Source organism: Jaculus jaculus, chromosome 15 (genome assembly GCF_020740685.1).
Source record: "Jaculus jaculus isolate mJacJac1 chromosome 15, mJacJac1.mat.Y.cur, whole genome shotgun sequence".
Lineage (NCBI taxonomy): Eukaryota > Metazoa > Chordata > Mammalia > Rodentia > Dipodidae > Jaculus > Jaculus jaculus.
In genome coordinates, this window is record NC_059116.1 from 65273475 (window position 1) to 65289968 (window position 16494).

The 16494-nt window shown below is 43.1% G+C and overlaps 1 protein-coding gene across 1 annotated transcript in view; it reads left to right on the top strand.

Moving 5' to 3' along the window:
• The window catches only part of Cdnf (cerebral dopamine neurotrophic factor), a 37629-nt gene extending 25531 nt beyond the window's left edge, over positions 1-12098 (top strand). The window contains exons 2-4 of the mRNA XM_004662366.2: positions 3788-3915; positions 5236-5377; positions 10977-12098. Of these exons, the coding sequence (XP_004662423.1) occupies positions 3788-3915; positions 5236-5377; positions 10977-11155 (449 nt within the window). The 3' untranslated portion in view covers positions 11156-12098. The remainder of the gene's footprint in view (positions 1-3787; positions 3916-5235; positions 5378-10976) is intronic.
• The last annotated feature ends 4396 nt before the right edge of the window (positions 12099-16494 follow it).

Below are 16494 nucleotides of genomic sequence, written 5' to 3' on the forward strand. Positions count from 1 at the left end.
GGATCCTGCTCCCAATAATGACAGAAGAAAAAGACGCCCCATAAATCAGGAAACAACAAAGGCAACAATAGTCAACACCAAAACATGGCTATTTGAGAATAGTAAAGCCCACCAAGAATACATCAGTCACATTGAAGGTGAGATTAGCACTTTTCTTTCTTTCCTTCCTTTTCCTTTCCCACCTTTCCTAGCGACAGACACAGAGAGAAAGACAGATAGAGGGAGAGAGAGAGAATGGGCGTGCCAGGGCTTCCAGCCTCTGCAAACGAACTCCAGACGCGTGCACCCCCTTGTGCATCTGGCTAACGTGGGACCTGGGGAACCGAGCCTCGAACCGGGGTCCTTAGGCTTCACAGGCAAGCGCTTAACTGCTAAACCACCTCTCCAGCCCAGATTAGCACTTTCAGTGCAGGCCTATATACCTGGCTTTGTCTAACGTAGGCCCTGTTACCTTTTGGAATGGCTTCCAGTCTCATTTGTGCTGCACGCCCACCTCAATCCCTCTGTTGCGCTGTGGACTCAGGCTGCTTGGGTGGCTGGATCAGGGTATCTGATCGGCTGTGCTGGATGTCCTGGGGCGGGGGTGGGGGGGCGGATGAGTTCTCTAATGGTTCATGGCACTGGCAGCTGGGTACAGGGAGGCTGTGCAGGATGACTGGAGTTGTTCCAGAGCTGCTCAGCTGGTCCTCTTTGTGTTCCCCTTCAACAGCTGCTCAGCTGGTCCCGGCTGTGCTCCCCTTTGAGGACACTGGTGCCAGTGGAAACTCTTCACCTGGCTTCTGCTCCTGCAGCTCTGTGCTGGGCTGGGCACCATGCCCATTCTCTCGCTTTCTCCACCTGCCTATTCCTCTCTCTCTCAAATAAATAAAAAAAATATTTTTAAAAAAGGTATTGGGCTTTTTCATTTCTTCCCTGTTTATTGACTATTGGACTAACAAGAAATTTTTTTTTTCAAATCCTGCCTTTACTCCAGCACTAATATCATCTTAGAAGTAATCTATATTGCTGGGCGTGGTGGTGCACGCCTTTAATCCCAGCACTCGGGAGGTAGAGGTAGGAGGATTGCTCTGAGTTCAAGGCCACCCTGAGACTCCATAGTGAATTCCAGGTCAGCTTGGGCTAGAGTGAAACCCTACCTTGAAAAACCAAAACAACAACAAAAAAAAGTATATTGTTTTAACTAGTACTCATTTCTTTTTTCTTTGGTTTGGGTATATTGCTCAGGCTAGTTCATACAAGACCTTGGGAAGTTTCACTTGAATCCTCCTTTATTTTCACTTTATGGTTTATGATTTTACTATATTTGGGTTTTGTGTTTCAGTTACTTCCATGTTTATTGTTATGATGATGATTTTGCAGTGTGGGAGTTTAACAGGCTCTTGCATATTCTAGGCCAGTGCTCCACTGCTGAACTATAGCCCCAGCCTTCCTTTTTATTATTATTATTTTTTATTTTGACAGCCTCTCACTAAGCTGACCTAGGGTGGCCTTGTGCTCATTCTGTAGCCCAGGCATGTCTTAAATTTGCAATCCACCTGCCTAAGCCTCCCAAGCGGCAAGGATTACAGGTCTGTGCCACGAGGCCTGCTCATTATTTTTCTGTTGTCTAGCTCATCTCTGTTTAAAGCTCCACACATCTCCACTGCTTTTTGCATCACCACATCTATAGTAATATCTTTTTTTTTTTGGTTTTTCGAGGTAGGGTCTCACTCTGGCTCAGGCTGACCTGGAATTCACTATGTAGTCTCAGGGTGGCCTCGAACTCTCGGAGATCCTCCTACCTCTGCCTCCCGAGTGCTGGGATTAAAGGCGTGCGCCACTACGCCCGGCTTAGTAATATCTTTCTTTATGGCTTCTGTCTCCTTTTCCTTGAAGTCCGTCCCTTGGTAGCTTTCCTGTTGTGCTTAACACATAAAAGTGCTCAATCTTGTGCTGGAGGGATGGCTTAATGGTTAAGGTATTTGCCTGAAAAGCCAAATGACCCAGGTTTGATTCCCCAGGACCCATGTTAGCCAGATACACAAGGTGACACATGTGTCTGGAGTTCATTTACAGTGGCTGGAACCTTGGTGTTCCCATCCTCAACCTGACTCTTACTCTCCCTCTTTCTCTCAATCAAAAAACAATTTAAAAAAAGTGTTCAATCTTTAAAGACTAATTTTTTTTGAGTAAAGTTCCAGGCTGGCCTTGAGCTCATGATCCTTTTGCCTTTACTTCCCCAAGCTATTATAGCCATGTACTCCCATGCTTGGCTCCTTAAATGTGAAGCAAATAAATGAATTTAATCAGCTGAACACAGTTGAAAGTACTTGAAAATTCTAGTTTTGATGTAGCACGTTAGATTCTGCCACACTGACAAGATGTATAAGGGCATGGAAGATGAGCCCAGAACCTGGCTTTGTTTGTTGCCATGAATTAAGAGGCAAGGTCAAGGAGGTAAGTCCTGAGCTCTTGCCACTGGTATTTACTGTTTCCCAGGATTCTAACAGCAGGGCTACTATTGACCAGTTTCAGCTCTGGCCTTGGCTTTCGTCATGGCTTGCTTGTCTCGGGTACTTGCTCGTTTGGGGAAACAGTGCTTTTTGCAGCGGGAGGACCTGATGGAGAGTAGCACAGCCTCAGAGTCACACCACTGAGGATTAAGCGCCTTCTCTGCCACTTACAGACATTTCAGGTCACTTTTCTTTGACTCAGCTCCTCTATCTTTTTTAAAAACTATATTCTATTTATTCTTTTATGATAGAGCTAAATGAGAAGAAGAAGAGAGAGAGAAAGAGAGAGAGAGAGAGAGAGAGACCAGAGCCCTCTGCTACTGCAAACGAACTCCAGACGCTTGCTGTACCTTGTGTTTCTGGCTTCATGTAGGCAATGGGGAATTGACACAGGGCCATCAGCCTTTGTAAGAAAGTGCCTTGAGCTGCTGTGCTATCTTTCCATCCCAGTTTCTCTATATTTTTAAAGTATTTTTTTTTTAGAAAGATTTATTTATTTATTTACTTGAGCAGGAGAGAAAGAGGGAGAGAGAAAGAATGGACACACCAGGGCCTCCAATCACTGCAAACAAACTCCAGACACATATGCTACCATGTGCAGCTGGTTTTGCATGGGCACTGGGGAACTGAACCTGGGTCCTTTGGCTTTGCAGCGAAGCACTTTAGCTATGGAGCCATCTCTACAGCCCCATTTTCTCTATCTTTAAAGAGAGAATAGTACTATATTTATGTCATAGCTTAGGGGTGACACTTAGAATAGGGCCTGCACCTGTCAGACCTGACAAATGGTTGCTAATATGTTGGTTGGTAGAGCTGTACCTCTACTGAGCCCTGTCTCCTGGTTCTACACAGCTGGAACTGAATGGGCTTGCTCCTGTGGGGCTTTCCCTAACCTCAGGCTCATGACAGAGGAACACAAGGACTTATCCAGACTGCCAAGGACTTCATTCAAGATACTTAATCATGTTTTTCTCTGTGCTTAAAACTAAGTTGTATCAAGATCATATTGTATAGAAAGCCATCTTTTAGGTTTAGCCAAAGTTCATAGCAAAGTTCTCAATATAGGTAGAACTTAAATCAAAATTTGATGGATTCAATAAGCTCAATGCTTGTGCATTCATTCTTTAGCATTCCCCCCGCCCCACCCCCCAGAAGTCATTCTTAGGATTTTATTCCTTGGGCACAATGTATTAAACCAGACCTTCTTTTTCTTTTTTCCTTGGTGGGTATGTCATGGACACGGGTGTGGTAGAGGTTAAATTGTGCATTTGGACCTATTTGTTTGTTCCTTCTAGTGTGTAAAGGATTCTTGAACCGATTCTACAACTCCCTGATAGCCAAGGACGTGAGATTTACACTGGATGTCATAGAGAAAGAATTGATCGGCTTTTGCTTGGATGCCAAAGGAAAAGAACACCGCCTGGTATGGTCAAGATTTCATCCTTCGTTCTTCCCATGTGCTACAAGAAAACTGGAGATAGATTCGTTTCTCACCTTGGACTTCAGATCCTCCTACTTAGATGCTTGCTTCTAGCACGTCCATTGTAGACAGCAGGCAAAAATCAATGTCACAGGGAAATGCAGTTCTACGGGCTGTTATCCTGAATATAATCTGGTTTTGCTTTCTGAGTCAATCACAGTTTCATGTTTTCTTTCTTTTCTTTTCTTTCTTTGTTTCTTTATTTTTTGGGGGGGTTTTTCGAGGTAGGGTTTCACTTTAGCCCAGGCTGACTTGGAATTCACTATGTAGTCTCAGGGTGGCCTTGAACTCACAGCAATCCTCCTTCCTACCTGTGCTTCTCAAGTGCTGAGATTAAAGGCATGTGCCACTATGGCTAGCATGTTTTCCTAAATGAAATTATTAATCTGAATCCTGATAAGAATTCACTGTGAGACTGGGTAGAGTTTTTCATATGCTATCAAGAAAATTAGTCAGCCCTTTCAAAACATTTTATAGTATTATTTATTCATAATTATTGAAGTACTTATTTTTTTTCTGAGGTTGATATATGGCTTTTTTCCAGCTTGTGTTTTATATCAATAAAGACAATTCCTTTTTGGTTTTTGTCCTGAGAATTGAGCCTACAAGCTTATCAATACTAAGCATTCTCTGCCATTGAGCTGCACACTTAGTCCTAGGTCAAACTATTTTCTTGCCTAAAATAGTCATGTTGAATTTGCTAATCAAAACCATTGATTGCTTACCACTGATACAAATTACAAAACTCTTGCTATTTATTTATACCATCAAATCATATATTTTTAGATGTAAAAAAAATTACCAGGTAGCATGAAAGTGAATATTGCTTGATGGAAAGAGTCATGGATTCAGCAGCCCAAAAGCTGGACTTGGTCATTCTGTCTCATCTATTTGCTAGCTGGGTGACCTTTGGTTGTCTTGGGTACAACACAGGGTTAATAATAGAACTGGCTTCATGAGATTGTCACAAGAAAAAATAAGTTAATGCCTTTCAAGCAGTTAGAACAGCCTGCGATCAGAGGAAACACTTAGTAAGCACAAGCTTTTCTTGCCAGTCTTTCAACATTATGCGTGTGGTGAGGGGTACTTCTCATTAGGATGGTCACAAGGATAAAGTCACCTGTGTTCTGGTGCCTTAGTCATCTGGGGTTAAAGTTTAACAGCTGGACCATGAAAACAAGGCTAACTTCTTCCTCATTTTTCTATGCTGTACTACATGGTTCTTCCATGATCAAGGATACTAAGTTCTCATTATTCTTCCAGTGCTATTATCTAGGAGCTACAAAAGATGCAGCCACCAAGATTCTAAGTGAAGTCACGCGCCCCATGAGTGTGCACATGCCTGCCGCGAAGATCTGTGAGAAGCTGGAGAAGATGGACAGCCAGATCTGTGAGCTGAAATATGGTACAACTGAACCAAGTGGTTTTCCCACCAATATGTCCGTGTTTTCTAAAGAGCCAGGGACAGGGGTTTAAGCATCCTCCACTCACTGATCGATTGCTGGGTTGATGAGCTCCTATGAGGAAGGGAAATAAATGCACCAATAATAACACAACAAAGAACCGAATGAGAATACTACTACAAGCTAGTGCATAATCAGCAGTAGGATATAACTGCCAATCCAAACAGCAAAATTTCAACTCGTAATTTACTAAGGCAATTTCAGCCATGTGTGTCAAAATCTAAGGGAAACAGCTGCTCATGGTGATTTTGCCCATTAAGATAAAAGTTTTACATATCAAAGATCACACTAGGACTTGGAAGTTGTAAATGTGACTATTTTTTTTTAACCTTAGGAGTGTGAGCATTAAATTTTAGGAACTTGGTTATTTCCATCAAATCAGGTTCTGTCTGATGAAATAGCTTATCAGAGGCAACTAAAATAAACAGAAAGGAAAGTAAGGAAGTGGCCTATTTAGAATGCTATCCTTGGCCTTATAAATTTCACATGGTTGGATCTATTCTTACACTGAGGATTTGTATCTGGGCCAGTCTTTTGCGTAGATGGAGTGGGTATGATAAAAGGCTGGGGAATTCTTCCCTTGGCTTTGCTTAACACCTGAAATCCCACCAATGCAGACTCATTTCTTTGGCATGAGTCATTGTTTTATGTTAAACATCCACGCTACTATTTATTGTAAGCTACCTCAGTAATTAGCATCCAACTCGGAAGTATTTTAATTTTCTTTCCCAACACAGTCATGTAATATGCCTGTGCACCATGGCTACATAGCAAACTTTAAATAGGCTTCAGGTGGGAAGGTACCAAAGACAGCCCATTTCTCAATTTGCCAAGCGCAGACCCGAACTTCCGGGGTAATTATTATGGGTAAGCATCCCTTTTTGTTGGCTTCATAGGAACAGGGTAGAGGCAGGAAGCACCGAGTCCACATGAACACTGAGCCCAGGAGGGACAATGCTGTACTGAGTTCTTCCTTTAACAAATGTAGTTTGCAAAACATGTATATGACCAATCTTGCACGGCTCCGTAAGCATTAGAAAAATAAGATACTCTTGAGAAAAAAAAATGAATATTTGCTAATATTTTGGCAACATTGGCCACTAGAGGCCCTTGAGGAGCCATGGAACTAATTAAAAATTTTGCATTGACTTTTTTCTTATAGTTTTATAATATCACAGAAGTGTTCCCCCTTTGAACTAAATGCCACATGCCACTTTTTCTAGAAAAATATCAAAGAAACTCACATTTGTGAAACAGTACTTTTTCTTCTTCAACTAGACTCTCAAGCAGACGAATAGTTCTAAATTCCCAGTTGGTGTTGGCGACGTTTGTGTTGTTGGTAACCAGGCGATGAAGGGACAAAAGGGCTTCTGTTAGGCTGGGCCTATGCTGCACACCTGTAATCCCCACACTCAGGAGGCAGAACAGGACGATCACTGCATGTGTGAGGCCAGCTTGGGTTACATAGATGTTCCAGGCCAGCCTGCACAATATAGTGAGAATTTATTTATTTATTTTTTTTATAAAGCATTTTTTTAAATTTATTTGAGAGCGACAGACACAGAGAGAAAGACAGATAGAGGGAGAGAGAGAGAATGGGCGCGCCAGGGCTTCCAGCCTCTGCAAACGAGCTCCAGACGCGTGCAGCCCCTTGTGCATCTGGCTAACATGGGACCTGGGGAACCGAGCCTCGAACCGGGGTCCTTAGGCTTCACAGGCAAGCGCTTAACCGCTAGGCCATCTCTCCAGCCTGAGAATTTATTTTTTAAAAAAAGAAAACAAGAGCTCGAGAGATGGCTAGTGTTCAAGGTGCTTGCCTGCAAAGCTTAAGGACCCACGTTCAGCTCCCCAGAACCTACATAAGCCAGATGCACATGGTAGCACATGAGTCTGAAGTTCATTTGTAGTGGCTGGAGGCCCTGGTGTACCCATTCTCTCTCTCCCCCTCACGTAAATAAAAGAAAATTTTTAAGAAAGGAAAGAAAAGAAAGAAAGAAAGCAAAGGAAAAGAAAACAGGTGTTCTATTAAGCTAGCCACAGGACCATAAAATGATTGTGGAGTCAGAGCATGTTTTCAATTGAGGAAAGTCACGTTTTGTTTTTGACCTGAAAGAATATTTTCCGTTACTCAACTTTTTTTTTTTTCTTAAAGAAAAATAAGGATCATAAGAAATCAAGGACTCTATGAAGCACACACTGTAGTTGGGCCTCCAAATTAAAAATAAAAATGTTTCTTTTAAGTTAGAACATGCTGGAAAATGTTGGCAAATGATTTGGATAGCTGTTAGTTTAGTTGCTTTGGTTTTATTTTTTAAATTTTTTGAGATAGGGGCTCATATATCCCAGGCTGGCATCAAACTTGCCATGTTGTCAAGGGTGGCCTTTAGCTTCTGATCCTCAGGCCGCCACGTCCTGAGTGCCCGATTACAGAGTGTGCCTGGTTCATTCAGTGCTTGTAATTAAGCCCATGACCTTGTGCATACTAGGCCGGCACACTACCCACCGAGTCACATCCCCAGCCCCAGGCTTTTAATACTATCTAAAATAGTGTTATGTTCTGATCTCTAGGGGGAAATGGCAAGTATTTTTAGGAAAGAAACTAAGCTAATAAAGTCTCCGGGAAACTTGAATGTTCAGACTTGGAAATGGGGAGGGGACAAAGGAGACTTTTATGGTTTTTGGTATGTGTATGTGAGTGTGGTATGTATATGCGTGTGTACACATGTCTGTATTTATGGTGGGGGCATGCCTGTGCCCATGTGAGCATGTGGAAGCCAGAGGCTGGTATCAGGTGCCTTTTTAAATTACTCTTCACCTTGTTCTTTGAGACAGGGTCTCTTTCTCTCTGAACCTGGAACTCACTGATTCAGCTAGACTAGCTAGATGGTAAGCCTTAGGTGGGATTACAAGTGTGCACTGCCACACCAAGAATGTTACGTGGATTCTGGGGCTCCAGCTCAGTTTTCATGGTCGTGCAGCAAGCATCTTGCCCATGGAGCCATTTCTCCAGCCCCAAGACTTACCTTTGTGAAAGAAAACTATCCCGTCTTTGTACAAATGTTTTGTTCTTTCTTTCTTCCCTTCTTTCTTTATTTGAGAAAGAGAGGAGGAGGAGAAGGAAAGAGAGCCAGCGGGAGAGAGAGAGGGAATGGGCATGCCAGGGCCTCCAGCAAATGAACTCCAAACACATGTGCCACCTTGTGCATCTGGCTTATGTGGGTCCTAGGGAATCAAACCTCGGTCCTTTGGCTTTGCATGCAAGCACCTTAACCACTAAGCCATCCCTCCAGGCCAACTATGCCCTTTTGATAGGGGACATTATACTCACATGGAGAGGATGGATATGTTTACTTTGTCCTGTTTAGGGGTGAGGCGATAGAAAAGTAGCTGAATTTTTCATGTCTGCAGATAATCTGAAAGCAGGAAAATAGTAGCCTTGCCAGAGGAACTATGGTGCCTGGTTCATGGCAAAGATTTTGGGAGCCATGCTGGCTGGCAGAGAAGCACGAGCACTGGAGAAGTGGGTACCCCGCAAAGGGATGCGCATGAGTACCAGATCATTCACCAATCCCTGTGCCTATCCCAAACAATTGCGCACCAGAGAAAATGCTCCTCATTTTACCTTACATTTTCTTTACATTTTTTTGAAGATTGTAGTGCTGATCTATTTCACTGAGGATATATCTTTTATGAAAAATCAGTCATAACTTGCTGGTTAGTTATGAACTACACCTTCCAGTGGGCCATCCCGGAGACCCTCTTTGTGCATCTCTGAATTTCCACCCTTATGAGAGGGAGGTGGGTAGCTCTGCAGGGAGACAGTTAGGCAGGAAGGCCCACGGGAGACAGCTCTTGGTTCCCACTGCCAAGTGAAGGTGAAATAGGCTGTGGCTGCCCATCATGGCGCATCCACCCTGCTGTGTGCAGCAGCAGCCGCAGACTTGGAATTACTCAGGTGTGCATGGAGCTGGGGCCTGGCCCTTGCCAGACGGTGCTGCATCCAGGTGTGCTTTCTCTGCATCCAGCCCCAGCCCCAGGTGAAAAGCCTGGCTGCTCGAGGGTTGGGTAAGCCTTTTCTCTTCTTTTCTTTTCTCTTCTCTTCCCTTCTCTTCTTCCCCCTTTCCCCCTTCTCCCCTCTCCCCTTTTCTTCCTTTCCCCCTCCCCCTTTTCTTTTCTTTCCTTCTTTTCTTTGCTGGCTTCTGGGCTGCTCATCTCTCAGCACTTGAAGTTTTCACCACCGGGTCTGTCCTTCCCACCTTGGCTGCTGCTGGGTTGGGAAAGGATAATGTATTGCTGACTTATTTCTAAAAGCCTCTCTTTCTTTTTCATGGTTTTTTCTAGGCCCATGGACATTTACATGGATGTACCCACTCCCCACCCTTTGATTTCTGGACTTTATAAAATAAAATGTAATATTTCACTAATAATCCTCAGTCTTGCTTCCTTTCAATTCTTTGGTAAAGCAGACATGAGCTTGGGTTTGGGGTGTGTGTGTGTGTGTGTGTGTGTGTGCGTTTTGTAATCTCAGTCATTTATTTATTTTTATTAAGAACATACTTTATATGGATACATCATGTATTGGTATCATCTTTTCCCTGCACCCTGCCACCATTCTGCAGGGGGCCCTCCTCAGCGGGGTTGCTGGTATACCCCATGGGGTTGTGGGTTATTTGTGAGACCCCCAAAGTCCGGTCTTACTTAGATGCAGCAATTAGGAAGCAATGCTACTTGGTTCAGCAATGCTGATTTTTGAGAACCCTGAAGACTACACAGGCTCTTGTTTTGCAGCAAGCAGAGTCCTTTGGAGGCAAAGTCAGACTCAGCACTACCCACACAGTGGTTCCTAGGTATCATGGAGGATTGGTTCCAGGAACCACCGTGCATGACATAATCCCCAGAGTCTCAAGTCCCTTGTATAAAATGGTGTAATTTGCATAGGACCTATGTCTGTTGTCCTCTATGCTTTAAGTCATCTCCAGATTATTTGCATCGTGCAATGTAAATGTTATGTAAATAGTTGTTGTGCCGTTCTATTTCGAGCATAATGGTAAGGAAAAAAATCTAAAACTCTACATATTCTCAATACAGTTGCAGTGTTTTCCCTGGAAAATTTGGTCCATGAATGGTAGCATTCAAGGAGGTAGAACCCACAGGTGTGGAGGGTGACCATACATGTCACATTTTCATTGGATATATCTTGGGTTCCATGGAGAGAGTAATTGTTTTACATTGTTTTGCAATAAAGTCAGTACCATATACCTTTCTAAGCATTTCATGGAATTTTTATGTTTTTGTAAAATATGTTTTATTTATTTATTTATGAAAGAGAGAGAGAGAGAGAGGGAGAGAATGGACGTGCCAGGTCCTCCAGCCACTGCAAATGAACTCCAGATGCATGCGCCCCCTTGTGCATCTGGCTTACATGGGTCCTGGGGAATTGAACCTGGGTTCTTCAGCTTTGCAGGCAAATGCCTTAACCGCTAAGCCAACTCTCAGCCCTGTTCTGTGTTTTTCATTGTGCTTTTCCTCCATGTCTTTTAGAGAAGAAGTTGGACTTGGCCTCTGTGGACCTGTGGAAGATGAGAGTGGCTGAGCTGAAGCAGATCCTGCTCAGCTGGGGGGCCGAGTGCAGGGCCTGCGCTGAAAAATCCGACTATGTGAATCTGATCAAAGAGCTGGCCCCCAACCATGCAGCAATACACCCCCAAGCAGAGCTCTGACCTCAGATACCAAAATGACTGTCCAAGATACAGATATGTTGGTTAAGGAGAACCAGGAATTGCCTTGTACTAGGTATCAGTCTTTTCTTTTTTGGTGTTTCAAGGTAGGTTCTTGCTTTAGCCCAGGCTGACCTGGAATTCACTATGTCGTCTCAGGGTGGGCTGGAACTCACGGCAATCCTCCTACTTCTGCCTCCCAAGTGCTGGGATTAAGGGCATGAACCACCATGCCTGGCTGGGTGCCAGACTTTTTATCTTTCTCCTAAACCTCGGAATTCTGTTACTTAGGCGTATGAGTGAAACTATGACTCTTGCTGGTATTGCACAATTTGCAGTGTGCCAAAACCCAAAAGTGCTCTTCTCATCTTTCCTTGGAAGTGCAATAGCTCCTTTTGCATATCTGTAATCACCATACCCGATAGAAATCACACAGGGAAGGTAAGATTAATTTTGTCTCATGGTTGAAGTCTACCATGGTAGGGAAGGCATGGGGAACAGCCCAGAGCATGCTGGCAGGCGCATGTGGCAGAGGCTGTTAACATCACTGTGGACCAGGAAACAGAGGATGTTGTCAAAACCAACTGGACCACAACCTTCAGAGCCCACTTCTGCCAGCTAGGCCTTTTCTCTGAAGGGTTCCACATCCTCCCTAAATAATGGCCCCATCTGGGGAACAAATATTCTAGATGAGCCTGTGGGAGGCAAAGATCCAAACGATAACAAAAGGACAATGTAAGTTATCATTGCTGACCTCCACAAACTGAGAAAAGTCAGCTACTGAAAAATAGATAGATTCCAAGAGAGGACAGAGTACTTACAGGCATCTCTTTCTGTAAGATTTTAAAATTAAACATGTTGGATTAGGATAAAAGAAACAATAAGGGCTAAAGAGATGACTTAGCAGTTAAGTCACTTGCCTTTGAATCCTCAGGACCCAGGTTCGATTCCCCAGATCTCACATAAGCCAGATGCACATGGTGGCACATGCATCTGGAGTTCGTTTGCAGTGGCTGAAGGCCCTGGCATGCCCATTCTCTCTCTTTCTCTCTGTAATAAACAAATAAAAATAATAAAAAGAAACAAAAGTTGTCTTATCTAATGTACAACTTCAATCCCAATAATCAAAACAAAACCCAGAATATTTTTAAATAAACTTCTTCCTTTGTGTCTGGAAATTGTTATACACACTGTCTCTGATGTGATAAGGCAGGTTCCTCAGTTACAGAACACCTGGGCAAATCATGTAAGGAAAGAAGGGTTTGAACTGGCTCACAGTTTTAGGCACAATCCATCATGGTGGCAGGATCTTACATCACACGCTCTGTCAGGAAGCAGAAAGAGATGAATGTCGGGGCTCAGCCCACTTTCTCTTTTTTATCCTGTTAGGGACCCAGCTGTGGGATGGCGCTGAATCTTTTGTCTCCTCAGTTAATCCTCTCTGGAAACACTCTCAAACATGCCAGAGGTTTGCCTGCTGAGCGACTTTGCAGCCTGTCACGTTGGCAATCAAGATTAACCATTACATAGGACTGCTGGAAACTATTACTTTCCATCTAAAGGATACCTACTTACAAACATATCAAGAATGTGTATAAGAATGGGCAGTGCTTTGAAAACTGCTAAGCACACTTGCATTGCCAAGGGAACCAGGTTCAAGGCCTCTTTCAGGCTCCATGATCACACAGCAGATAGGCTTTTGATAGAAAATTAGAGCACTTTGATCCCATGTAGACAGCATACAGCTTTATGCTTGCAACTCTATTTTAACAGCTTTAAACTGTAAAATTGTGGGATGTGGTGGTACACCCTTTTAGTCCCAGCACTTGGGAGGCAGAGGTGGGAGGATCACTGTGACTTTGAGGCCAGCCTGGGCTAGAAAGAGAGACCCTACCTAGAAAACTCTGCCCCCCCAAACAACAATAAAAATCTGTAAAATCATTTGCAATTCCATTTTCTCACCACAGGAGCATAAGAAACCACAGTAGAATTGGTTCTTCTGCCTCAGGTAGAAGTGGACACTGGAGACAGCATTCCTTTGGGACTTCCTGGGGTGAAGGGAAAGGCCCAGGTATGGAATGGCATCATGACCACTGTGACCATCAGACTCACCAAGTAGTACAATTAGGGTCTGGGCATTTTACTGTATACTTCACTCCTATCTAAAGAAGTACGCTAAATTATTTGGAAATTACCTAAAATTTATTAAAAACAACATTTAAAAAGATAATTGCATTTCCTATACTCACTGAGAATTCATTTGTGAAGCAGAGAGGGAATCTTACAGACTACTGTATATTGGAAGAACAAAGCTCACATTTAATTTTTTATTTATTTTTAAAATACCACATTTTATTCAGATTTTACAAAGGACTGTGGAAAGGGGAAGGCTGAGAGGTAAGGGGAGATAAAGTGGGGAGAAGAGAGGTACACCACACTGAGCCCCAAAGCCCATGGGGGCCACGTGTAGCTCAGGAGTCCACGTGACCAGATACGGATCTGGGGAAAAAAGTGTGGAGAGAAAAGAGGGAAGAAAGTTCAAGGAGCTCCTGCCAACAAACAAACAAACAAATGAAAAAACCATGTGGAGGGGCCCCTCCCGCCTGGGCCTGGGCTAGGACCTAGGCTGAGGGAAAAACTCACCCACATCTGGACATTCCCAAGTGGTCAGAGAGAGCGAGATATTTTGGTTTTTTGAGGTAGGGTTTTGCTCTAGACTAGGCTGACCTGGAACTCACTATGTAATCTTAGGGTGGCCTCGAACCCATGAAGATTTTCCTACCTCTGCCTTCCAAGTGCTGGGATTAAAAGCGGGTACCACCACGCCCAGCCAAAGGCCAAAGCTCACTTTTAAATGCTACGGAAGCAAAATGGACTTTCAGCTGGGTTGTTAGAATGGAACCAAACTTGTCAGAGAATTTGAGAATCCTAAGGACCTAAGTATGTCCCATAGCTGAAGAATGAGAATGAAAAGCTGCAGTGTAATGAATGGCCAAAAGTGTTATTGTTTCTGGATTTTGGTAGCTTAATAATCATGTGAAAGAACCTACTTTATTTTGAATTCTATCTTTAAAAAGTCTAAACTTAGTTTTAACTTTATATTTGGGGGCTGGCAGGACAGCTCAGTGGGTAATCACCACACAAGTGTGAAGACATGAAATTTGATTCCCAGAACTGATGTCAGTTCTAGGCATGGGGGGACATACTTGTTACCCCAGCACTGAGGAGACAGACAGAGGGGCCTCTGGGACTTGCTGGCTAGCTAGTCTAGCAGAGAGAAAATGTTTTAAAAGATAAGGTGGCAAGTGATTGAGGAAGACATCTGACGTCAACCATGAGAACCCATATACATGCACGACCATATAAACATGTTATTTATACATTCAAAAACTTTATATTTGCTTTTATTTTTATACTTTGAACTTAATGAAATTTTTCCTTTGAAAATAATGTTTTCTATCTGGTCCCAAAATTAGATCATCTTTCTGTGTCATTTTTTTTTCAGGATAGAAATCTAGGTAATAGGAACTCTGCTTAGCAGGTCATTCAGATCAAAGCTGTTTAGTCTTTTCTTTCTTCTCCTCCTCCTCCTCCTCCTCCTCCTCCTCCTTTTTTTTTTTTTTTTTTGTGGTTCTGGGATAGTCTGGTTTCCCAAGACAGTTTACACTGATGTTTCTCCATCTCCTCAAGCTGCTTGTGCAGACCTCTAAGACAGCTTCCTCCAGAGCACATTCTTACTCGGAGGGCAGGACCTGAGCACTGGAATTTCTAACAAGTTCTTCTAGGGCTCACATTGTGAATGGCACAGGTTTAAGTCATGCATCCTGAATTGATGTGATTTTTTTTTTCATTGGCTACACTCAGTTAAGTAAGTTTGTACATTAGTGTCTCTCTCACACACACACAAGTTCTTATGAGGCTAAAGTTGACCCCAAACTCACTATGTAGTTGAGGATATCTATGAGTTCCTGATCCTCCTCCCTCAGCCTTCTAAGTGCTGGGGTCCCATATAGGCATGCTCTATCACATCCAGCTTTACACAGTGCTGGAGACTGAATCCAGGGCTGGGCTATATCAATAAAAGCTATAGAAGCACGCAAGAGTTCATTCCTCTACGTAGAAGAAGCCAGCCCAGAAGGAGGAAATTCAGAGCAAATGTGGTCGCACCATAAGGTTACCAGGCAGGTTTCATTTTTAACCCGTGGTCCATGTTGGCAGCTGGTATTTTTCATTCCAGAAGACAGAAGACAGGAAAGGCCATGCATGCAACCTGATACCAGCCCTTCCACTAACTACACCCTGCTTCTGTACCACAGACTAAACCCTGATCATGTGCCCACTCAGCTGCAAAGGCGCCTGGGCAATCACAGCTTCTGGGATCACAACTTTGGGATCATTGCTGGCCAAATCAAATTTGATTTTTTTTTTAACTCAGGAAAAAGGGATAAAGTTTATGATCACAAATCATCTCTGCCACATAGCATACATTTTTCCTTGCCATGAATCTCAAGCTATAATTCATACTCTAAGTAGCCCTTCCCTTTGCTATTTCAGTTTTTCATACATGTAAGCAGTGATATTTTCCCTTCTTTGCTTTGGCTTGACAAGGAGTAGATACTCTTTTTCTCCTTTATTTTCATCTTTAAGTCTCTGCTTCTCTCATTGTGCAGTGTCTGTGTATGCATATTTCCATGCATTTCTACCCAAAATCCACCAGCTCAGAAGATTTAGAAGTCAGACAATCTGAAAAACTCTGAGCTAAAAATTCATGTAAACAGTGGTATTCTGGGACTGACATTCCTGATCTAGTCTAGATTTCAAAAATTCTTACCAGAGACACTTGAATTCTACTCTGTTCTTTTAAAGAATGTTTTATTTATTTGTTTGAGAGACAGAAAGAGGCAGAGAGGGAGAGAATGGGCATGCCAGGGCATCCAGTCACTGCTAAAGAACTCCAGACGCATGCACCCTCTTGCCCATCTGGCTTATGTGAGTCCTGGACAATCAAACCGGGATCCTTTGGCTTTGCAAGCACGTGCATTAACTGCTAACCCATCTCTCCAGCCCTAATTCTACTCTTAAATAAACTTGAGATACTGGATATAACATTTAGAACACACTTTAAATATTGTTCCTCAGGTGAGTGTGGATTATCTGTGATCCACATTCCACTAAAATGTTTTAAATTTAGGCCAAGTAAGCTTGGAGTATAGGACAAGAAAATAATTAGTAAGGTCATACAACACAGTAGAGCATCTTGTGATCCAAAGACCCTACCTATGGATTTAAATGGCTCTTGAGAGCCCTAAGTAGATTGCTGTTAGTTTTCATCTCAAGTCTCA